This window comes from Scleropages formosus, chromosome 20 (genome assembly GCF_900964775.1).
Source record: "Scleropages formosus chromosome 20, fSclFor1.1, whole genome shotgun sequence".
Classification (NCBI taxonomy): domain Eukaryota; kingdom Metazoa; phylum Chordata; class Actinopteri; order Osteoglossiformes; family Osteoglossidae; genus Scleropages; species Scleropages formosus.
The window spans coordinates 22,946,304-22,972,300 of record NC_041825.1 but is presented as its reverse complement, the minus strand read 5'-3'; the positions used below and the strand labels follow the sequence as shown (position 1 = coordinate 22,972,300).

The following is a 25,997-nucleotide window of genomic DNA, read 5'->3' as shown; positions in this document are numbered from 1 at the left end:
ACTTACATTTATTCATTAAGCTGATACTCTTGTCCTAAGTGACTTACAATGTGAGTAATTTAGGGTAAATACCTTGCTCAAAGGTACTACAGCTGAAGGTGGGAATTAAACCTGCGACCAGGTCCAAAGCCTTTGGTTTGGCAAAGGTAGCAGCTCTAACCACTACAGTACCAGGCTGTCCAGCTGACTTGTAACTTGAACCAGCAAAATGGTCGCGAACTGCCACAGATAAAACTTTTTCTGTCATGAATACTTTAATATCTTGGTCGTACCGCAAAACACTCCTATAAACTTCTGATCAATGACGTGCTGTCAGACCACGCCGCTAGGCTCGTTCTGATTGGCCAGCGGTACCTGGGCTCATGACAACAACGGGGGGCTTCTGGCCAATCGGCAGACTCGCTGCTCTCCACGCGCTCTTTGTGAATTACGTCACAGGTGTAGAAACAACGTCTAAGTGTCAATGGAACCTGCGGCACTGTCCGGCGCCTCTTCGAAGCCCTTGGCAATGTGCTTCATACTGCACACGCACACTTTGTTTGTGAAAACACACGTGACACAGGTGCCCCCCAGAGCCAGACTCAGTGAGTGAGCGTGTGCTTCTCTCTCGCTGACGCTGTCCAGAGCCTCTGTGTGTCCCGGGGTTAAGTGATCGGCATGGATGATGGTAGGAATCACTTGTCATCCGCGGAGAGCGTGGATCGCACCTTAGCAGAGCTCGGAGATGAGTTTTCTCTGGGGGATATTGATGGTGAGTGTTGTGTGTTCCATGCCGTGAGCTGTCACGCCGAGTGATCAGAGACACGTCACTCGTGCTCGTTCAATGCGGCAAATTTGCAAAGTTGCTCAACTCTTTGATGCTTAAAAATGTGGGTTTGGGGCTTGTGTGTTCTTGCTCTATTGTTACTATATAGCCTTTATCTAGCAAGTGTGGATGCTGAAACATACTGCTACAAAAAGCAGTGAGGATCCTCTTGGAAATGCTAAGAGTTTCAGCTGCTGTGTATGTTTAGTTTACACACTGAATGATCTGTACAAGAAGTAATAAGTATCTCGATGTATTACATATGATTTAAAAAAGGTGGCTTAATTTTTTACGCTGATGTGCTGTTTGCTTTTGGTATTTGTCCCAGTAGGTAAGTAAGAAGTCTGTTAAAAACTTAAAAAAGAAAAAAAAAGATCCTTTATCATCACTTGTTTTAAATCTTTATTATGAATGCTGTCGGATCCATGTGGTTTACTAAATACTGTGGTTTGTTCAAGGTAGATTAATCTGAAACTGTTGTCCTTTTAGCACACTGACATGGGATATTTCTTTTCAAACTGTGAATTGGTGTGTCATCAGTGTGGAATTTCACCGGATGGAACTCCATTGCTCCCATCGACTGGTGACAGAGGAACGGGACATATAAATAATATACTGAACTTATTCTGTGAGCAATGGGGTGTACTTTGAAAAGTTTTTGAAAAGTTTTTATTTTCTCCTGTACATGGCCAGGATGACTTTTATGTGTGCTGTATTTTAAAAAAAAAAAAAAAAAAAAAGTTTACTCTTAGTTTCCTCACCCAAGAAGAAAAACCTGCAGCTCAGGTGTGTGAAGTGCAGCCTCGGAGTGCCGATGGCAGGAAAGTTCGCTGAATTTCGCCTGCCGAGCTCATTAACTGCTGCATTACTGCTGGACTGCTTGTCCATCCCCGCTGGCACTGCATTACGGTTACATAACCCGCCATGCGTTCTTCCCTGCTGAAATACTATTCCTGCCTCTATCATTCACCAGCAAATCCAGTGATCGTTCACAAAGTTTTCTGCAACAAATGATACTCAGTTTCCTAATTTTTGTGGAAACCCCTCTCCCTCCTCTGCTCGAGCCTGTGAGCTTAAAGCTGCTGATTTTATTGCTGCGGGTTTACCTCTGTGAAAAGTACTGTGTCGCTTTGATAGAACTGCAATAACTGGCACGAGTCGAGGTTAAGAGATCAAAGTCAGCGCTGGGTGTCAAGGCCAGTCGGCGATCCCTGAGCGTCTGCATCCCGTCGTATAACTGCACCTCGGAGAAAAGCATCTGTTCAATTAACACATGGGAATGGAAAGTAAACTGAGGGATTTGTTGGCGTGTACAGTATAGTTGACAGCTACACCCCAGCGGTGCGCACGAAGAGGCTTTTACCGTGTTAATATTTGTAGGAAAATATACATTTTCAAAGATGAAGCAAACTAGCGGTATCTTTTCGGAGAAGTTGTGCAAATCTGCTGGAACAGACCTTGGCAACCTTGAAGTGAAGTCTGTAAAGGATGTTACTGGAACACTGAACACCTAGATAAAATTGTTGACAGATGGTACTGTACGTACAGATTAACGATAGGACTAATTTTGAAAAGCTGCAAAGAAGAAAGACAGGGCAGCTATTAAGAACCATTCACTCCCATTGTACTTTCACCTTGGCCTCCTTCCATTTAAAAAGCCATCGAAGAATTCCCATTGCCTGGGAAATAATACACATACACACCGTCTGAAACCACTTGTCCCATACGGGGTTGCAGGGAGCCAGAGCCTAACCCGGCAACACGGGGAGGGGACACACCCAGGACGGGACGCCAGTCCGTCGCAAGACACCCCAAGCGGGACTCGAACCCCAGACCCGCTAGAGAGCAGGACCCGGTCCAACCCACTGCGCCACCGCACCCCCTTCTGGAAATAATATAATAAACTGATATTTAATGATTTGTATGAATATGTTAAATAATATATTTTCCGGGTGGCACAGTGGTGCACCAGGTAGTGCTGGTGCCTCACAGCTCCTGGGCTGTGGCTTCAGTTGGGGATTGATCTATACCTCACTCCCAATGCTTCTAAAATAGGCTCTGGACCATGACCCTGTGCTGGACAAGCAGTTTTGGTATAAATTTATCTCCCACATCACTATGCAATATGCACTTGAATAATTTCAGGGTCCTACAGAAATCTCATCTTTCCCAGTTTCTTTGCAGTGATCCTGTCTCAGCTGGAGACTAAACTGTGTGGTTCTCTTAGTGGTACCGCAGAGACTTATTTTTGTCAAGATCACTGAACGTTGGCAACGAGGCTGTCCTTTGAAAGGCGTGCATTTTTATTATTTTATGCCAGTGAGGATCAGTTTGTTCTTCTGAATATCACATCAGGAAGGCAGTTAAACTGTCAGTGATATGGAGGTGTCGAATATGTAAACATGATCCGTCTGTGGATTTCTCAGATATTTTTTGTGATAGCAAGTGCTTCGGGTGGCAGATAAATGTTTGCTGACCAAAGCTTTAAATGATGTGGACCTGTCATATTTACAGCAATTGGTTCGTGTATGGCTCGGACACGGAACACGTGTTCTTCACACGTGGGCTTGGCGTTGTAACAAAGTTGCTATGAAACTAAAATCAACACTAAAATTTGGACTGGACTAGTGAAATATTTCCAGTACAAAGCAATCATCAGTTGACTAAAGAAATCCATGAGATAAGCGTGAGTCTATAGTGCTTATATTGCAGTTGTTTGTACACATGCAGATCTAGTTACAGTGCTACACACCGACGTGAGTAAAAATATTTTTGTTCACATGGGGGTCGGGGCCACTGCATTTTGGTAAAACCTCGAAAAACCTCTTCAGCTTCAATGACCGCTGTGGTGTCTGTCTCCTCTTTAGAAATGCTGCAATTTGTCAGCAGCCAAGCAGGAGATTTTCCAGCCATGTTTGAGGATCACTGCCCTGGCGGGTCCCTTCGGAATGGTGGAGCGGACGCCGAAGCCCCAAGTCCCGCTGTTCTCCAGTCCACCTTCCCCGTCCCCAGGCCGCAGTGCCTCCTCATCTCGCCTCCCCAGACACCTGTCCGGGCTGTACCTGCAAAACACCCCAAGCCCCGCCCCCCTGCCATGCTTCAGCCACGGCCTCAGCCCATCCTGCCCGTTCAGCCGCAGCAGATCAAGACCATCCCTCTCCAGAGCCACGGCGTCCCGGTTCAAACCCAGAGCTTTCCCGTTCAGACGCAGCCCTTGTCGGTTCACGCCCAGGCGCAAGCCCAGACCATGATGTTTGCTTCCAGCCTGAGCCGTGGCTCCCAGGCCCACTTTATACAGAACTCTGTCTTGTACCATCAGAGCCCCAGCGCTGGCTTTCAAGGTGAGCGAAACACGGGTCAGCGTATTCACTTCATTGGCGAATTTGCACCCAGCTGGTCTTCAAACGTCTTTGGATGACAAAAAAAATGGATTTTTTGCACTGTCGGTTTCCGTTGAACACCACTACACAATCGTTAAAACAGTATGTTAATGTGTTGTCTCCTTTGTTGTCGATTCTCTTTTTCTTCGAAAGTTCTCCAACCACAGGTTCAGAACATTGTGACAACGCCACCGGTCCAACCAATCGCCTTCCAGCATCACGGGGTCCTGGCGCAAGCTCCGCCCACAATACAAACAGTGACCCAACCAGTGCAGCAGGTCTTCCGCTCTACATGCAGTATTCCTGTACATGATGTGCATTGTTCTATCGAGAACTGTATCACGCAGATGTGGATTCGTGACCCTAGTAAGGGACAAAAAAAAAAAAATCACGGAACGGATCACTATATTCTCGCTTTTCTTTACGTGTCACAGCTCCACAAAACCAGTTGAAAACCCACTGCAGTGGAGGACTGCTCATTACTACAGCCTCTTTCCGGTACTTTCTGCAGGTCTTGCTGCACCAGCCCCAGATAATAAAAACGGATCCTCTGGTCCTGACGGCTTTGAAACCCGATGGGACGCAGGTTTTGTCCACTGTGCAGAACCCACCTGGTATCACCACCCTGACCACGCCCATTCACACCACTGCCCTGCAGGTTCCAGTGAGTCACCCTGTGTCCTTATCTCCTTTGCTCTTGTCCTACGGAGCGATCAAGGCAGTAGGCGTGAGAGACAACACCGCACAATCGAACATACAGTCCGGTTGGCGTCACAGGGTAACAGTCTGCAGTATTTCACACACACACACACACACACACACACACACACACACACACACACACACACACATTTTCAGAACCGCTTGTCCCATACGGGGTCACGGGGAACCGGAGCCTACCCGGTAACAGAGGGCGTAAGGCCAGAGGGGGAGGGGACACACCCAGGACGGGACGCCAGTCCGTCGCAAGGCACCCCAAGCGGGACTCGAACCGCAGACCCACTGAAGAGCAGGACCCGGTCCAACCCACTGCACCACCCCGCAGTATTTCAATGGGCAGTCATACCTAAGTGAACACTTTACAGCATTTCCACGTTCCTGTACCGCAGTGTCACACTGACTGCTCCCTCTGTTTCGCTCTTGCGCTTTATTTCCATTTTTAGTGACTTCACATTTACATGTATTCATTTAGCTGATGCTTTTCTCTAAAGCAACTTACAGGGCTGCTTTAAGCTGCATTACAATTATTTACCCATTAATACAGCTGGGTAACTGTACTGGAGCAATGTAGGGTAATTACATTGCTCAAGTGTACTACAGCCAAAAGGGGGAATTAAAACTGTGACCTTTAGGTCAAGAGGCAACAGCACAAACCACTATGCCGCCAGCCACTGAATGTAAGATTAGTCATTTTGGATCAAGACATCAACTAAATAAGCAAACAGAAAAATGCACAGACTACACACACACACACACACACAGTCTGAAACCACTTGTCCCATGCGGGGTTGCGGGGAGCCGGCGCCTAACCCGGCAACACAGGGCGTAAGGCTGGAGGGGGAGGGGACACACCCCGGATGGGATGCCAATCCGTCGCAAGGCACCCCAAATGGGACTCGAACCCCAGACCCCCCCGGAGAGCAGGAACCGGTCAAATCCACTGCGCCACCGCGCCCCCCTTGGACAGACTAAAGCATGAAATAAATTTTTGGAAACTTAATTTCTGAAAAATTAACAGCTGGATGCTTTGCTATTGGGGGGTGCGGTGGCGCAGTGGGTTGGACCGGGTCCTGCTCTCCAGTGGGTCTGGGGTTCGAGTCCCGCTTGGGGTGCCTTGCGACGGACTGGCGTCCCGTCCAGGGTGTGTCCCCTCCCCCTCCGGCCTTATGCCCTGTATTGCCGGGTTAGGCTCCGGTTCCCCGTGACCCCGTATGGGACAAGCGGTTCAGAAAGTGTGTGTGTGTGTGTGTGTGTGTGTGTGTGCTTTGCTATTAAAATGAGCTCACATCATAGTTGATTTAACTGTGCCAGTCTGATGTATTAATTAATGTATAAATTGTACTTTTGCTGAGATGTACGTTGCTTTGGACAAAAGTGTCTGCTAAATGAATAAATGTAAATTTATTATCTCATATTCAGATAATCATGAATCCTTTTTTCTCCCTGTCATGCATTCAGACTCTGGTGGGTGGCAACATTCTTACCACACTACCAGTCGTGGTGGGAGACGGGGACAAGGTGCCAGTCCAGCATCTACCATCAGTAACCTGTCATAGCGGGGGGGTTGTCGTGTCAGGACAAGACCACGGAGGTGGGCTGGTGGTCATGAAGGAGGGCGAGAGAAGATCCTCCCACAACGTCATTGAGAAGAGGTACCGTTCGTCGATCAACGACAAAATCGTGGAGCTTAGAGACCTGGTTATGGGAAATGATGCCAAGGTGAGTGCTGATGGTTGGGGTGCGTAGCGGGAGGGCTTTCAGGTATGGAGCATTTCCATGGTATCTTAGCCAGTCGACTTCCACCGTTCAGATCCACAAGTCCGGAGTGCTGCGGAAGGCCATCGACCACATTAAGCACCTGCAGCGGGCCAACCGTAAATTGCGCCAAGAGAATCTGGTTCTCAAGATGGCCAAATGGAAGAACAGTGAGTTTAGTTTTGTTTCATCTTCCCTGAGCCCCAAAGAGCTTGTGTGTGTGTGTGACTGAATGAGTGTGCGTGGTTGCTCTGAGATGGGTATACTGCACCTTGCACCCTATGGTTTCCGGGATAGGCTCCGGACCACCAGGACCCTGCACTGGACAAGCTGTTGTCATTAATGGATGAACGAATGAATAAATGAATCTCTACTGTGTGTGCCAGTGTTCACCAAGCCCTACGGTGAAACACTTACGGTAACTGGTAATGCCGCTACTGAGTTTCTCTTTAAATCGCTCTCTCAGAGTCTGTACATCTGATTAAAGACATGGAAACAAAACCAGAGGGGTTCCTGATGTCTCCTCCAGCCTCCGACTCGGGTTCGAGCCCCCCGCACCAGTTCCACCCCTACTGCGTGGACTCTGAGCCAGAGAGCCCCCTGCTAAAGGGTGAGCTGGTGAGCTACTGCCCAGCACTCCTGTCCACATGCATACAAAAAAAACATGGTAATGACGGACGTGTCACTGCACCGCTTCTGTCCCCTGTTCCCAAGACGCGGGGTGATCCAGACTCTCTCTCCTCATCCCTGGGAGTGATGGACCGTTCGCGCCTGCTCCTCTGTGCCTTCACCTTCCTCTGCCTCTCGCTCAATCCCATCCCCTCGCTCCTGGGGCTTGGGGAGCAGGGTGCGATAGCCTGGCCCTCGCTAGATGGTGGTCACGGGCCCTCCAGAACTGTACTTGGCCTGCATATTCGAACCCAGAGCTTTGGTGAGCTGCTGTCCTCCCCACTGAGAAAGAAGCTCTCATTCAGTGGCACTGTTATTAGATTCTATATTCTAGCTCAGGGCTCAGAAACTTCCATGCTGAGGAAACGGTGGAATATATATATATGAAATATTGGTTCTTGTTGGTACTGATTGTTTCCTTTCCAGCTGCCTGGCTCTGGCACCTGCTGCCGTGGGTGTGTATGTGGCTGCTGAGCGGCGTTGGGGCCGTGTGCGGCTGTGTCCACGTGCTCTACCTCTGGGAACCCGTCACCCCGCTGCATTCGCCAAAGTCTGTCTGCTTCTGGAGACACCGCAAGCAGGCTGACCTTCACCTGTACAGAGTAGGTGGAAGGGCAAAGGGATCGAATCCAGCCTGGCCTGTTTGGAGTTTGCACGTTCCCTCCGTGTCCATGCGGGTTTCCTCCCATCATCCAAAGATATGTGTTTTAGGTGGATTGGTAGCTCTGAATTGTCCTCACTGTGTGAATGAGTGTGTCCGATTGCCCTGTAATGAACCATCATGTCCAGGGTGTACCCTGCTTTACACCCTATGCTTGCAGGACAGGCCCTGGACTACTGCAACCCTGCATATCGGACCAACAGTTATTGGTAATGGATGGACTGATGGATTTTCCTTGGTATTTTACAAATACCTCTTCTTTCCACCTATGTTCACGTTATTTCATTTAGCAGACGCTTTTCTCCAAAGCGACTTCCAATGAACTCTCTGTAGTGTTACTATCACCCCACACACCTTATTCACCGTGGTGACTTACACTGCTAGATACACTACTTACAATGGGCCACTCATCCATACATCAGTGGAACACACTCCCTCTGTCACTCACACACTATGGGTAATTAATTTTAAAGTCACAAATCCACCTGAACAGCATGTCTTTGGATTGCGGGAGGAAACCAGAGCACTTAAAGGAAACAGACCGCAGATACGGGGAGAACATGCAGATTCCACACAGACTGAACGGGGACTCAAACCCACGTCCTCTCTCACCACCCAGGCGCTGCGAGACAGCAGCACTACTCGCTGTACCACCGTGCCATGTGCAAACACCTTTGTTTACGGGAAGTGTGTGTGCACTTACATTTACATTTATTAATTTATATGATGCTTTTCGCCAAAGCGACTTACAATGTTATACATAGACTATATGCTAGATATAAAAGGTGTTGTACTGTGGTACGGTAAACTCGTATAAAACACAGATGTGTCTCTTTGTTGCAGGCTGACTACGCGGCTGCGGACGCCAGCTTACAGACATGCCTGTCGCTGCTCTCCAGGGCTCTTCCAGCCACCTGTGTTGACCTGGCATGCTCTCTGTGCTGGAACCTGATTCGGTACTGCCTGTTCTGGCCTGCCCCCCTGCGCTGGCTCGTTCGCCGCACCGGCGGGAGGCAGGAATGGGAGCAGTCGCAGACCAGCTCCCGTGACGCGGCCCTGGTGTATCACAGATTGAGCCAATTCCAGCTCACAGGTGCGGTGCTCAGGTGTGGGGTAGATTTGTTTACCTGGCTGACTAAGCAGATGTTTAGGCAGTCTAAATACTTTTCTTTAACGAATAATTTAATGTATTGCTTAGCAGCACGTGTGTTCCCAAAGGCCATCTCTATGACTCTCTGTAGGGAAGCCCCCCCTCCTCTGTCATTGTAAACAAACCTATTGGCAACAGCTGTATTTGTGTCCCCAGATCATTCTGTGATGAACTATACAGGTGGTCCTCGAGTAACAGCAAATGAACTTATGACCGTCCAGACTAATAAAGGTCATTTCATCCACACACATACAGACACACGGACTGAAGCTGCTCGCTCTAACCAGGGTCACAGCAAACTGGAGCCTAGTCCAGCAGCACAGGGCGCGAGGCTGGAGGGGGAGGGGACACACCCAGGACAGGATGCCAGGCTGCCACAAGGCACCCCAAGCAGGACTCGAACTCCAGACCCACCAGAGAGCAGGCACAGGCCAAGCCCGCTGCGCCACCGTCCCCCCTGCCCTCCTTTCATTTCATTCAATTTATTATTTTATTTTCGTCTCCCGATGTTCATTCCTGAAGTAGAAGAGTGACAGCTCTTTTGCTGAGTGATAATGCTAGTTGGCCGCCCTCCCGCCGCGCACCCGTACTTCTTATTGACTCAGTCAGCGTGTCCATAAGTGACTGCACTTTATTTACAAAACTTTGTGATTCCCTTCAAGTTACTTCTTATTTAAAACAGCTATCAAGTGAAAAAGTGAGTGTCCATGAAAATGTAACACTACAGACACTCACACAATGTCTACAACCGCTTATCCCAAGCGGGGTCGCGGCGAGCTGGAGCCTAACCCGGCAACACAGGGCGTAAGGCCGGAGGGGACACACCCAGGACAGGATGCCAGTCCATCGCAAGGCACCCCAAGCAGGACTCGAACCCTAGACCCACCACAGAGCAGGACTCAGCCAAACCCACTGGGCCACCGCACCCCCCCAGTTCTACGTTGTATTGATATTATTAGTCTATATTAATATTATTTTAACGTGAATAATGTGTGAAATTAATGCAAATATTACAACCCATACAACAGGGCAATGTATGGGCACAGCTGATACCATAGTGGTTATAGGGGTTAGTACTGCTGCCTTTGAACTCAAAGGTCACAGGTTGAAAAAAATCTCACCTTTGGCTGCAGTACCTTTGAGCAAGGTTCTTACTCTGAAATTCTTCCAGTAAAATTACTTAGTTGTATAAAATGGGTAATTAATTGTAAAGTAGATTAACATTGTAAGTTGTTTTGGAGAAGAGTGTTAGCTCAATGAATACATGTTAATTGTTTATATATCCTTATGGTTTATACTGTATAATACAGTATAAGTGGATTTGTGAACCCAGTCATAAATTTAGGACCACCTGTATAGAACACACACACATTGTCTGAAGCCACTTGTCCCGAGCAGGAACCGGAGCCTAACCCGGCAACACAGGGCGCAGGGCTGGAGGGGGAGGGGACACACCCAGGATGGGATGCCAGTCCATCACAAGGCACCCCATGCAGGACTCGAACCCCAGACCCACTAAAGAGCAGGGCTCACCTGCTGTGCCACCGCCCCACCCCTTCCTGTACACACACACGCATGCATGCACACACGCACGCGCATTGTCTGAAACCGCTTCTCCCATATGGGGTCGCGGGGAGCCGGAGCCTAACCTGGCAACACAGGGCTTAAGGCTGGAGGGGGAGGGGACACACCCAGGACGGAACGCCAGTCCATCCAAGTATTTAATTAACACTTTCAATGGGTAGTATAACACATTGCTATTGATTACTGAACCCCTCTGGCCCTTAGATGACCGCAGGCTTTGGTGTACTTGTCTTCTCCTAGTTCATGTGAAGGATGTGAACTAAACTCTGGCTGAACTCCAGAGCTGAGTGTCTTATTGTAGGTAATTAATGTTGTCTGTGTGTCTCGTTTTCTGATGGACTCCCCCCGTCCGTCTCTCTGTCGACACACACGCAACTCTGTGCCGTGCAGGCAAGCTCCCGAAGCGCAGCTCCCTGTGGGGTCTCTCCGTGTCCCTCAGCGCAGTGAACCTCAGCGAGAGTGCCCAGGGGAAGGTGTCTCGCAGCGAGCAGGTTGAGATCTACGTGACCGCGGCTCTTGCACTCAGGGTTGTGCTGGGACACCACCTCTCCTTTTTGCCGGTGAGTGCGTTAAAGCATCCGTTATCCTCACACGTAGGCTGCATTTGGGACGTCTTTCCCCAGACACGGGTATAATGAGATTTTGATCACTTTAAAACAATGTTGGGAGTCATTCTTGTGTTGTAGATTGTTAGACTGGAATTTAGCATCTATCGGAGTAGACCGCGTTGTCATAGAGACTAATCCCAACGTTTCGTTTCCTATGTTGGAAACATCCTCAGGGTTCTGCATCGTAAACCGTTAGCCGTTGTCTTCACGGATCATTGATGATGTAGTCTGTTAGGTTGATTGAGGAATTCGGTTATTTATAGTGGTTGGTGGGCGGGGCTGTAGTCAGCGAGGGGTGCGATTGGATCGTGTATCTGCCGGAGGGCGGGGTCGTAAGTAGTCAGGGGTCCTATTGTCAGCGTGTAGACTCCCTTGAGGGGCTGTACCAGCCGGGGACACCACCAACAACGCGGTCTACTCTGGAAGATGCAAAATTCCAGTCTAATGACAACGGCTGCGGAAGCCTACGTGACTTGTAGATTGTTGTTGGTTTAAGTTTCTTGAGTGGTGCATTTGCAGCTTTTGTTGGCATGTATGAAGGTATGGTGTTTTCTGGGAGGGTTTGAGTTTGTGAAGGCGGTGCGTTTCATGGTATTTATGGAGATGCGGTTTAATTGGGGTAGTTGAGTTTGGTGTTGCAGTATTTCTTGAGGGTCAAGGGCATCTAACGTGTGTGCGGAGGGGGGTTGAGCCTTCCGGAGGTGACGTGCACCTAATTCAACAAAACACCGACAAAGGGAGGTGCCCACTTGACAAGCTCAATGAAATACCCATGTTGGTACCCTGTGGTTGTGGTGGTTAGGGAAGGACGTTAAGGTTCTTGGTCTCAAGTCGTGGAGATATACTGTATGATTGCAATGCTGGATGTTTTCCTCTGTGGCTTCATGGCGAGGTCCATTGGACTGGGTCCTTGTGTACAGCCGTTGCAATACACGGATGGGGTGTAACATCTCGTCTTGTGTTTCTTAAATGTTGGGCACTGGCACTGGGCACTGGTTTTTTCTCGAGGCATTCAGTGAATAATTGTGACCAGGAGATGAGGCATCATGTCTCATGTTTCGTATTATCTACACCATTTGGGGAAACTCTTATCGAGATGTGCATCGGAAGCACTGGTGCACATACCTCTCATCGCCAACTTCTGCTGAACGTTGGAAAACAAAGCTCAGGGAGGAATGACCGATGGGCTTCGGGAAGAGGTACGTGACCTCGGGGTGCTACTTGCACCAGGCCCTAGGACCGCGGGATTGCCTGATGCCGCAGGCCAGGATAGAGGGTGCCGGAAATGGTGCGTGAGGCAGCGGAAGCGCGGTAAGCGAGCCGGCATTCGTGCTAGGCTAAAGGCTAACCCTAGCCACCCGGCTCTACCATCCATTCTCCTCTCCAATGTTCGCTCTCTCGACAATAAACTAGACTTCCTCAGACTACAGCTAACTACCCAGCATGAAGTCAGAGACTGCTGTGTTCTCATCTTCACGGAAATATGGCTCAACGACAGCACTCCTGACGCAGCCATTCAGCTAGCCGGGCTAACTGCGCATCGCGCCGACAGGATAGCATCACTGTCTGGTAAGACTCGAGGTGGTGGTCTGTGTGTTTACACAAACAGTGAATGGTGCGGAAATGCTCTTGTGGTCTCTAGCTATTGTTCATTGCTGGTGGAGAGTTTACCGCTGTGCTCATTGTCGCGGTGTACATTCCACCTGGCGCTAATGCAAGGGAAGCGCTAAGTGAACTCTACGGGGCTATCGGCAACTTACAGACAGCACATCCCGACGGATTTTTCATTGTCGCTGGGGACTTTAACCACGCCAGTCTGAAATCAGTTTTGCCAAAATTCCACCAGCATGTTGATCTCGCAACCCGTGGTACAAACACTTTAGACCTTGTTTACACAAACATTCCTGGTGCCTACAAGGCTGCACCCCGCCCCCACCTCGGCGACTTGGACCAAATCACTGTTATGCTAATCCCAGCATACAGACCACTCCTGAAACATGCCAAACCAGCCCTGAAACAGGTGAGAACCTGGTCTGAGGGAGCTCTCTCAGCACTTCAGGACTGCTTTGAACACACAGACTGGAATATGATCAGAGAGGCTGCTACATACCATAACATCACAGACTTGGAGGAATACGCAGAATCAGTGACTGGCTACATCAGCAAGCGCATAGATGATGTGACTTCCTTCAAGACCATCACCACACATGCAAGCTAGAAGCCGTGGATGACTGCCGAGGGGCGCTCACTGCTGAAAACTGGGGACGCTGCCTTCAGGTCTGGTGACAAGGCAGTGTACCGCAGAGCAAGGGCCAATCTGTCCCGGGCTATCAGAGAGGCGAAGCGCAACTGCGCAGGAAGAATCCACCGTCATTTTCTAAACTCCAAGGACATGTGGCAAGGCATTCAGGCTATCACAGACTACAAAGCTACATCACTTGTGTGTGATGGTGACGCCTCGCTCCCAGACGCGTTGAATGATTTCTACGCACGGTTTGAAGCACAGAACAACATGCCAGCAGGTAAGGCCACCCCAACTCCCACCAACCAGGTGCTTTGTCTGTCTGCAGCAGATGTCAGGAAGACTCTTTCCAGAGTCAACCCACAGAAAGCTGCAGATCCTGACAACATACCTGGCTGGGCACTCAGGAAATGTGCTTTTCAGCTTGCAAATGTCTTCATGGATATCTTCAACATTTCCCTGAGCCAGACAGTTGTCCCTGTGTGCTTCAAGATGACCACAGTCATCCCTGTACCAAAGAAATCATCGGTGTCCTGTCTGAATGACTACCGACCGTTTGCACTCATGCCAAACATCATGAAGTGCTTCAAGCGGCTAGTCATGAAACACATAAAGAGCAGTCTTCCAACCACACTGGACCCATTCCAGTATGCCTACCGTCTCAATCGTTCAACAGAAGATGCCATATCTGCTACCGTCCACCTTTCTCTGACCCATCTGGACAAAAAGGACAACTGTGTAAGGATGCTGTTCATTGACTTCAGTTCAGCATTCAACACAATCATCCTTCAGAAATTGATAACTAAGCTGAGCCTGCTGGGTCTGATCACCTCTCTCTGCAACTGGATCCTGAACTTTTTGACTGGGAGACCCCAGTTCATTAGGATCGGCAACTCCACCTCCAGCACCACCACACTGAACACCAGTGCTCCCCAGGGCTGTGTGCTCAATCCACTGCTGTTTACCCTACCGACTCATGACTATACTGCAAAGTGCAGTTCAAATCATATCATCAAGTTTGCTGACGACACTACAGTTGTGGGCCTCATCAGCAACAATGATGAGTCAACATACAGAGAGGAGGTGAACCAGCTCGCAGAATGGTATAAAGACAACAATCTATCTCTAAATGTTGATTAGACTAAACAGATAATTGTTGACTTCAGGAGGACCCAAGTAGACCACTCACCACTGCACATCAATGGAACAACTGTGAAGAGAGTCAGAAGCTCCAAGTTTCTTGGTGTGCACATGATGGGGGACCTCTTCTGGACTCTCAACACCACCTGCCTAGCCAAGAAGGCCCAGCAGCACCTCTATTTCTTATGGAGGCTGAAGAGAGCCAACCCCCCCCACATCTTCACTACTTTCTACAGGGGGACGATAGAGAGTGTCCTGACCAGCTGTCTCACCGTGTGGTACGGGAACTGCACAGTCTCCAACTGCAAGACCCTACAGCGAGTTGTGAGAACAGCTGAAAAGATCATCGAAGTTCCTCTTCCCACCATCGACTCCACCACCGCGCCACCACCAGCAGACTCTGCAACAGTTTCTTCCTTGAGGCAGTCAGACTACTCAACACCCAGCTGCCTCCCAACGCTCACCTGGCTCCGTAGAACAATTAACTCAGCACTACAGTACTCCACAACTGCCTACAGCTCGCAGCCATACCCACGTCCATGTCCTGTCCTGTGTATTTATTTATTGTCTTGTGCCCTGTTCTGTGTTGCACCATGGTCTCCGAAGAAATTACATTTTGTTCCACTGTACACAAGCTGTATAGAGGAATGACAACAAAAACTACTTGAACTTGAACTTGATGGCTTCCCAGCTGTTGTGCAACAGGTCCCAGGGATGTGGGACATTTGAGTGTTGCTTTGCTCTCTCTTCTGTCCCATGCAGGTATTTGTTTTCGTTTCCCTTGCAGTGCCTGTGAGAAACCTCACGATTCTGACTACTCTTCCTTCTTTTGCCTTCCTGTTTTACGTAGGGTTACCTGCTAAGCTGTGCGCACAATGTGGCCTGCCTCTGCAACTCCAGACCACTCCCTGACTGGCTGCGCTGGCTCTTCATGCCTTTGGGACAGGAGTTCTTTCTGCACTGTGACTGGTCTGTGAAGTCAGCTAACCTGGAGGAGATGTACACTTCTCAGAGAGACCCAGGTATGTGTAGTGTGAAAAAACCTAATTTTCAAACCTGTCTTCTCATACCTGTGTGTTCAGGCCAAGCTCACTTGTTCCTCGCATGCATGTAGGTCACTCGATCTGGAATTTTGATTATGTTCGAAGAACTCTGTTCACTACTAACACAGCAGTGCCCATCCTGAGGCCTCTTACTTAACTGCTCTTCCACATGCACTGTAGAGGGTGCTCTGCACACTGCTGATCTCTCCCTGTTTCCTTGCTCAGCGAACCCCATCGTCCAGCTACACCGGCGTTTCTGTGAGAAGCTGCTGGAGAGGGCAGTGCAGTCGCTCTGCAGACCCCTCCGTGAGGCCAAAGCAGCTGCCGATGCGCGGCGCTACAGTACCGGGTACAACAGACTCTCCTGGATTTAACGTGCCGAACGGCCCATCGGCACCGGCCGCAGGTGCTCACTCACCATTGTTTCCATTTCTTTAAGGGAAACCTCTGGCGCTCTGGAATTCCTACAGCTGTTGAACAGCTGCACAGCAGAAACACCAGCAAACACTCCTTCCTTCCCCTCTTCTCTCACCCCAGCAATAGGTACTGAAATCTGATTCACAATGGTGGATGCTTTTACATTTACTCATTTAGCTGACGCTTTTCTCCAAAGCAACTTGCAACGTTAAGGTTACAATGATTTACCTATTTATACAGCTGGGTAATTTTACTGGAGCAATTTAGAGTAAGTACCTCACTCAAGGGTGCTATAGCAGGAGGTGGGGATCAAACCTGTGATCCAAAGGGAATGGCTGTAATCACTATACTACCAGGTGTCCCTTTTCTCCAAAGCGACGTAAGCTCAGAGTAAACCAAAGAGGTGCCAAAAGGTGGAGAGACACAGATGGAGACACGATTGTATATGTGTATTAGATATATATCTAATATGTATATTGAACTGGTAGACTACAATTTTTTAAAAAGTGCAAGTTTATGGACTTGATTGGGGGAAATGGGTCTGTTCTGAGTGTTTGAGACACTGAAAATGTATTTAATTGATTTTGGATGCCAACTGTATGAGAGTTTAGGCAGAATTTATTCATTTAGATCACACTCTTCCCCAGAGCAACAAGAGTACAAGTATTTACCTAGTTATACAGCTCAGTAATTTTGCTGGAGCAATTTAGGCTAAGTATCTTGCTCAAGGGTATTACAGCTGGAGGTGACATTCAAACCTATGACCTTTGTGTCCAAAGACAACAGCTGTACCCACTACACTACCAGCTACTCCATTTAGACACTGCTGATGTAAACTAGTTAGTCTTAGCTGCAAGGTAAAATGATCAAACGGTTGTAAATGAGTCACAAGTATGACTGCGATGTCCAGCCTAGAGTCGCTTTGCATCGGGCCAGTATCGATTTATTACCAGTTTCCTTGTTTCTGCAGGAAACTCTTTGGATAGAGCTTTATACTCACAGCCTCAAAACCTGGTTTTTCCTACCTTGCTATATTTCATGTGACACTCCCTTCTGCACTTTATGTGACATTTCTGCTCCTGGTCTGCTCAGTGGGTGACCCTGTGTGCCAGTGGTGGACGCTGGTCCTGAAGGCAGTCATCCTTTGGCTGCAGGGTGATGACGATGCTGCCGTGATGCTGCTGCTCACCGATGCAGAGCGAATGCCAAGAGCCCTGAACACGCTTGGGTCAGTCCGTATTTGCTAGCTGGTACTCTCGCTCGGGCCACCATTGAGGCTCCCCTAGGTCCAATGGACCATTCTTTTTGTGTTTCAGCCACCCTCTGCCCAAGGCCATGTATCAGCTGTGCAAGGCGGTGCAGCTCAGTCTGTCTACACAGAAGAATGAGGCAACACTTGAGTGTTTGTCCCGCTGTGACCGGGCCAGCAGATATCTGCATACCAGCATTTCAGTGCACAGACCTAGGGCTGGCAGCTTACTCAGCAAGGTAAATGGCGTGCCGCAGAAACAACAATGTGTCAGATATGTATGCCTTTCCAGCCAGAAGGCACATTGATACAGATTGATACTGAAGAGGAACATACTTGCCTTGAAGTGACGCTTTGCATTCTGGCATTTGTTGCTATTTGCATTATTTAAACGCACAGCTTTCGAATATATGAAATTATTCGTCGAACCCCATTGTTTCATTCATTCACGGTGGTCTGGAACCTGTCCCAGAAGAACACGGCGTGAGGAAGGGTACACCCTGGTTGGAGACCAGTTTATTTCAGGGCAATCTCACACACTTGTTCATTCACACATTCACACACTAAGGGCAATTTAGAATAATTTATTTACATGTATAAATATGGAGTACTATTTTTAGGGCAAGGGGGCCGAGTGGTCCAATGGGTTTGGCCTGTGCCTGCTCTCCGGTGGGTCTGGGGTTTGAGTCCCACTTGGGGTCCCTTGCGATGGACTGGCGTCCCGTCCTGGGTGTGTCCCCTCCCCTTCCAGGTGTTGCCGGGTTAGGCTCTGGCTCCCTGCGACCCCATATGGGACAAGCGGTTCAGACTGTTTGTGTGTTTAGGGTGAGGGGGCGCGGTGGTGCAGTGGGTTTTGCCTGTGCCTGCTCTCTGGCAGGTCTGGGGTTTGAGTCCCAGCTGGGGTGCCTTGCAATGGACTGGTGTCCTATCCTGGGTGTGTTCCCTCCCCCTCCAGCCTTATGCCCTGTGTTGCTGGGTTAGGCTTTGCTGTGTGCGTGTATTTTTAGGGCCATTTTCAAATATTAATATTATAATAATGTTGTTATAGACTGTCCTCTTTCACGCAAACACCTACTCCAGCACAGTCATTTACTTGCATAAATTAGCTTACACACCTTCACTGCATGGGACAGTGAGAAAACAGCCTGTAGTGTGCTGGAGGATTGTAATTGCGCTGCACAATTTTGTGACCTGGTGTAATGCATCTGCAGTGTAATACAGAGGACTTCCAAATCTTTGCATACCTCTACTCTCCCAACACTAGTGATCCTAGAGCTATGTGTGTATATCTGAGCCCTTTTCTAACATGTGTCATCACACTAGCATTAGTTCCTGCTTCTGTTCCAACTCAGGGGGTGGAGTTCCTGGCATGTGACTCCTTGCTGACTCTCAGGACCATGATGTGGCAGCGAGGCAATGGCCCCTGGGGTGAGATGGGCCATGCGTCCGGCTCACAGCTGGCTGGCTTTCAGGGGGACCTCAGCTCCCTTCGGAGACTGGGTCAGAGCTACAAGACAGCTCAAGATAAGGTGGGCTGTTGCTCTACCATTACACTTGTCACTAATGTTAACTACTGTTATTATAACTGTAACTGAAGCTGATGAGGTAAAACTTCAACAAACAACCACTTAATTATAAATAGATGTCAAAAGTATAGGCGGTGACTCCACTGGCAGAATTGATATTTTAATCAATCACATTACTCTCCCGATATGGTTAATTGCACTGTACTGTGTCGAGGAAAATATTTATTAAACTTGAGTCAGTCAGTCAATTAAGTATCCAGTAAACTGGTCAGTCAGTAAACCAACCAACCAGTCAGTCACTCAAACCTATGGAGCATGTCTGGCTCTGCTTCTTTCCTACAGCTGTTCCTGCACAAGACCACAGTGAGGATAATGGCAGGGGCTTCTCCTACCCGTACTCACCAGATGTTAGAGCACGCTCTGAGACGTCAGACTCAAAACCATTCCAGTGAGTGTCAGCAAACTATGAACATGTTTCGATTGACACCAGCTGTATAGGTACAGTAGGAAAAATGCATAACTCCCTACTGGTGTGTTAATCTCTGTAACCTTGAACTGGTTTTATTATAAAGAGCACAGAAGGCAGTACACCTCTGAAGTGTCTTTGGTTTTTTTAAATTGACTGTATGAACAGAGATCAATGAATAGGCACTGGAGTGAGGTAGGTTTTGTTGCTGAGCTTGAAGTTTTGTTCCTGACTGCTGGGAGAGGGGCAGGTAGGGAAGATTTTAGCACATATACTGTGTCACTTCATGGTCATTAAAAGACAAGTCCAAATCCCGTTTCCACGTCTCCCGGAGTGCATGGAAAGAGTCAGTACCAGCACTTGATAAAGTTGTCTATAATGGAGAAATGTGGAGTGTCTTTGACAAGAACTACACATACAATGCTGTGAAAAAATTTTTACCTCCTTTCGTATTTTCTCTGCTTTTGAAGCTTTTTGGAATACATTTTTGTAAGTTTTAGTAGTATATGAATGCAGCCTAAAAGGAAATCGAAAACAACCGTTATATTGTTTTTATGTCATTTCCTTGGAGTGGGAGATAATGAATCGTGTAGTCATAGGTGTGAAAAGTAATTGTGTAATTTGAGTCAGTTATCTGAATATCTTGATTTGTTCCAGCCATGTCCAGTATAATTGTCTCCTGTTGTAAACCCTTACCAGCAAAACTTGGCAAAACAGGGGGACATCATGCCACACTTGAATAAGATTTCTAAAGACCTCCTAGAGAAAGTGGAGTGGAAGTCACAGCTCATGAAAAAGAACATGAAAGTTATCCACAGTTTGCTAAAAAGCACCTGAATGTCTCAAAACTTAAGAAACAAAGTTATGTAGACTGATAGATAAATAACAATTTTGTCCACAACATGGGCCCTGTTGCATCTGGAAGAAACCAAATACTGCATTTTACAGTAAGATCCTTCTGCCAGCAGTCAAACATGGTGGTGACAGTGTAATAGTCTGGGGATGTTTTGGTACCGCAGGACCTGAATACCTTGCTGTTGTTGAAGGAAACATTAATTCCCCTCTGTAACAGAATATTCTAAAGCAGAATGTTAGTCTATCAGTCCATGAGTTGAAGGTGAAACACAGCTGAGTTATACAGTAATATAATGATCCTAAACATACAAACAAGCAAATCAACACCAGAATGGCTGGAAGAAAATGAAAGTTATGGAATGGCCTACTCAAAGTTCTGACTTGAATGTAATTTGAAAACAGCAGTTTTTTGCTCAAAAACCTGCAAATGTTGCTCTGCTAAACCAGTTTGCTTGGTGGAGTTGGCTAAAGTAGTGATGTGAAATTTTCTACAGGAAGCATTGACTTCCACACCAAAGAAATGGCATGAAGACAGTACTGGTGTCACTTTTTCTTTCTTGCGCTCCATTCATTCGCTACTAGAACTGATAAAAAGATCTGGTCAAATTTAATGTCCTCTACAAAAACAGAGAAAATTGGAAATGCGGCAATAATTTTTCTCAGCAGTGTATAGTATACCTCTATTGACCCCATGTCCTTCCCTATTCTGTGATTTTTGTCCGTGACAGAGGCTGATGGAGCACTGGGAGAGCGGGAGAGGGCCCATGCTATCTTGCTGGCCTGCCGCCACCTACCCCTGCCCCTGTTAATTCCTCCAGGGCAGTGCATGCTCTTGCTGGCTGAGGCCCGGCATATGCTTGAGCGTGTGGGTGACCGGCGCTCGCTGCAGGACTGCCAGCAGATCCTACTACGGCTAGGAGGAGGCACCAGCATCGCTGCCTCCTGAGGAGGCCCACTCACTGTGTCCACATGCTCAATCACACCCTCAAAAGCCCCCTTTTATCACTAACCCTGCGCATAGTCCTGTGAACTTGCAAGCGTGTCTGTACATGCCAAATATTAGGTGTGGTGGGGGATAGGGTGGGGAGTGCGGATGTTGGGTGCCCACCAAAAGTCATTCTTCTGAGGACTTCTGAAGAGTTTTCTTAAGACTCTTGAGTTGCACTGACCAAACATGGCTCGGACTACCACATCTGACTCTTGGATGTTATGACCATCAGAACATTTTTTCATAAAATTTTGAATGAGGTGACCAGGTGTGATGCAGTACAGCTCCTTGGCAACAATCCATACAGAACTACTAATTTTGGTTGAAGCAATGTGCAAATGCAATAACTTGTTTCACTGATTTGTATCGTATACTGTGTACCACACAATGCATTACATACTGTAGACAGATCTTTCTAGCCCAACATGTTTCATTTTATGTAATTCTACATGTCAAACTTGTGTATACTGGAGGAATATTCGACTGTAAAGCTGAACTTTAACGTAAGGCCTTCCAATTTGCAATCACAGAACAGTGAAAGAGCCAAGAGTGCAAAAGCACATCTAGATTAAACTTTTTTCTACTTTGGCCTTAGTCTTAGTTGTGCTCTTTTAGAGGAGATACCAAGACTCACTGATAGCCTCTGAATCCACACTCAACTAAAGGGTGTTTAGGGTTATGATGTATAAAGTGGAATACTTATATATTGTGAAGAGGGAGCAATAATACTTTAGTAGAATCTTTTATTATTACCATAATCATGAAGAATACCAAGAGAAATTATTCTGATTTGTTGTCCTTTTTATTGGGTTGGTATGAGACAAGCTTTGAACTTGATCTCGGTTGAGAAATAAATGGATTTTTCTATAATACAAGTCAGTGTTTTGCCATTCATTGAAAGAAACAATTTGTACAAAAATGCTAACAAGTCAAGTCATTGACCTGGCAGTCAGTGGTCTATCTGAACCAAAAATAAGGGTGCTATTTTGGTGTTATTTTATCACGTTGGTTGTTGGGTTGTTTGCCTGTCTGGTTTTGGCCCTGTATTAGTTACCTATTGACAGAATTATAATGATTTCAAAGGTACAGAATTAAGTTGTCAAGTTCCATAGCTATTTCCGTTTTGTCTTACCTTCTCTGGTGTTACTTTTTAAATAAATAAAATGATACAGCAGACACCTGATAACATGGTTTGTCTTTATCGTTGTTTTTAGCAAAGCTGTCATAGACAATATTGATATAAATTTAGACTTACAATGTTGATGTAAATGTAGACCTAAACCAATAACAGTATAAAACAGCTGTACTATGAAACCAACTCCACTGAGTTCAAGAAACAACCATATTTTCCTTAAATTTTATGCACATTGCTTCAGTTACAAATCTGAAATATATTTATATGAAATTAAAATGAAAATAAATGTTCCTGTAATGAAGAATCTTGAGAATAATATAGAATGCAGAAATGCTGTCCATATCAATAGAGCTTCATTTCGAGAAACAATGAACTTCTGAATGAAGTGTGGTTTTCAATAAAGACTACTTTTTGAAACATATACAAGGGATGCAGCCAGATATAAACATACTTGAGTTTGTATACGATTACAAACTGGCCTCCTGTGTACACAACTGTTGCAAAGATTATCTTGTGAATTCCAGCCTTGTTAAATTTATTTTTCATTCCCAGCCAGAATGGAAATGAGTCTAACCACAGGTCTGCTCCTAAACCTCAAAAACTTAAGTATAGATTCAGCAGACAGTCAGAAATATCCAGGAACATAAACAATTTTCTATAATACAGACTTAGTACTAAAATGACACTGTACACTATAAAATTATAATTATATTGTTATTACCGTGTTCACTCACAGTTGATGCTTTTTACTGATATTTTAAGTTTGTATACTCAAGCACGTAAAATTATCGTGACTCAGTTTATGCAAGACACAACTATTTAACTATTCAGGACAACAAAAATTAAATGTGGCTCTCAGTCAAGGCTGTGTCTTCGCAAAGGTTCCTTATTGGGTGGTCCTGTCAGCACTTGAACAACGAATTTCCTCCAATTTTAGGAGGAAAAAATGAAAAGAAATGAGAGAAATACACAGTGTGAGCAGTTGCATGGGGCAGGGCTACACCCAGGGGCGGACTGGCCACCTGGACTTTCTGGAGAAGTCCAGAACGGCCGTCCGTCCGACGGCCGTCGGCCTGGCTGGTTCATCATCAAAGAAAAAGTGTCAGATTAAGTGACGTTGACAGCCGACAAAAGGGGGCGCTAATGCGATCTTTTTTTGCTTATAATAAACCAAAACTGACGCAAAGGAGAGTGGGCTCATGATGGCAAGCAAAAAACTTAAAGATAAAGGCGGTTGGGAGAAGCTAAAAGAAAAAAAGTGAAGTCCTTAGAGAGTGACGCTACAAAATGCAAAAAAATAACAAGAGATGTTTGGCAATAGTGTTGCCAGCAGCAGTGCAACTGCAGGCAGCAGTAGCCCTAATCTTGAGCCTGATGAGGGAGAGACAGCAGCAGCTGCTCCTGAGCCAATGGTTCTGGTGAGTCACCTGTCAGGACAGTTACATCAGGTTACCTTTGCCCGCCTCTCTCACTATAGAACATGTAGCCTATGAACAGCACTATAGTAAAATCCCAGGACATCCCTAGTCCGAACGTTCACTGCTATTTATCACTCCGCATTGTCTGACGTGAATAATTCCATTCATTCATAACAAGACAGCAGTGATTCTACAACGGGTTACATTGCTACTGAGTTAGAAAATAGAGTAAATGAAGTAGCCTAAGGTGATTGCTCCAATTAACATGTAACATGAGAATGAGCGAGTTTGCAAATAATTTGTGCACACATGGTCACTCTCACTCAGCCTGGCTGCAGCATGACTTTCGTCGTTGCGTGGCAACAGTAGACGCCAAAACGATATTATTTTGATCGTGGCATGTAGGCTAACCCAGCCAAAATCCAAATTCACACCCATTCATCCCGTTTTAAATTACCCACGAACTGGTCACGAACGCACATCAAAACAAACAGAATTTAACAGTTCTAATGGTGCTACGTGTCAGTTTGCACAATCAGGTGTTCTCACGTTATCTACAGCTGAAATTATAGCAAAACATAGGCTATAATTCTCCCCAAGATTAAGATAACATCATGCAGACAACCATTTTGTTTGAAAATAAACCTAAAACAATCTTTGCTTTCCATAACATTCAAAGTGTTATAAGAATATATATGAATATATAAGTAATCTAATAGTAATTTAGGATTGGTTTAATATTAAGTGACAGATATTATACTGAGACTTATCTGTATTCATTTGCTTATTCAAGGACACACATACACACAGACATATGAATACTCAAATTGTAGAATAGTTCTGTTGTTTCAGGTTTCTAGATTCTATGTTTATGATTATCATTACATGTCATATTATACATTTTTGCGTTCTGCTCTTTTTATGTAGATTTCAAGTATTTTAGTTCATACAATAATAAATTTATTTCAATCACCATGGGTTTTGTGATGTTATTTGCCATAAATGCGATACATTGACTGCTGTAATATTGTGAGATAGTAGCGGCTGTTTGTAGCTGTGGTGGGGCCTATTTGGGAGAAAATCCAGGGCCGTTTTTTACTCCCAATCCGTCCCTGGCTACACCTGATGGCTATCCGGTGGCACGTCCAAGGGATCATGAATACCAGCTGCCTCTGATTGAGGAAAAAACATAGTGTTATATAAGGCAGCTGGTCAAAGATTTTCAGGAAATGTGCTGAGACTACAGATTCCTGGTCAATGCAATTTTAGTAGTGCTCCCTGTTGCCATTTTTTGGATGACTTAAAGGGGTTTGTCTTTTGTTCTGTGTTCTTTGTTTGTTGGGTAAATCTATCTCTTCCTGTAGGATTTCTGCTGCCTTGTGTCTGTTTTTTGGCCCTTACCCCAAAATGAGGCACATCAGATTCAGCAGTGAATACAGAGAGGAGCCCATAGATCCAGATACAGATACCCAAAATCCAGAGAACCAGAGAGAAGGGCACTCATGTTGTCCTTAAAGGCTGCCATTGCTCAAGAACATTGTCCACTGGAGACAAGAAGATACACAGCAATAAAGCAACCAAAGCTGCCACATACAGTATGGAGAAAAGATGAGAGCCAGAAGGAAACTGAAGTCGACGAGTCCATCAATGAGATTAGACAGAAACTTAAGTCATGCTGAAACACACACAAGGGATGGTAGGCTAATAAAGTACAGCCATAATAAGTCAAGAGCCAAAAACATGGATAAGGCATCCATATAGCATTCCTTTATAAGAAATACTCCTTGTATTTCTTTTCAAAACCTGTTGTTCGGATAGATGATAGAGTGTGTGGACACAAAGCTGTTAGAAAATTAATTACGTTTAAATGCCTTCAGTATTGTGTCACAGGAATGAAATTCAGCTGAGGAAAGATCTAGATTAGTGAGCAGGGAAAGGGAAGGCCATGCACTAACATTACTAATTAATGGAGAGATCGTTTACAAGTCTGTCAGAATATCCAGCAACAAAATACACTATACACATAGACCCAATGTACTCGAGCCAAACCTTATCTGACACACATTGACTTTACTTTGCAATTTACAAGTGCTTACTTGGTTTGTAACACAGTTATTTTTGAATACATATCATCTCTCATCTCGCCAGTCAGAGATGATTTAAAATAATGTATCACATGTGTAGCA

General features: G+C 46.4%; 1 protein-coding gene across 1 annotated transcript; it reads left to right on the top strand.

Moving 5' to 3' along the window:
- Window positions 1-465: 465 nt before the first annotated feature.
- Window positions 466-22,133, top strand: LOC108939808 (sterol regulatory element-binding protein 2-like). Its single transcript, XM_018761429.2, has 19 exons — window positions 466-751; window positions 3,673-4,146; window positions 4,339-4,463; window positions 4,697-4,849; window positions 6,364-6,624; window positions 6,716-6,830; window positions 7,127-7,278; window positions 7,375-7,591; window positions 7,756-7,931; window positions 8,834-9,083; window positions 11,115-11,284; window positions 15,565-15,736; window positions 15,983-16,106; window positions 16,197-16,300; window positions 17,267-17,402; window positions 17,491-17,662; window positions 18,776-18,952; window positions 19,292-19,397; window positions 20,999-22,133. Exons 1-19 carry the CDS (start codon window positions 658-660, stop codon window positions 21,214-21,216), a joined length of 3,396 nt encoding a protein of 1,131 aa, XP_018616945.2. The 5' UTR covers window positions 466-657; the 3' UTR covers window positions 21,217-22,133.
- The last annotated feature ends 3,864 nt before the right edge of the window (window positions 22,134-25,997 follow it).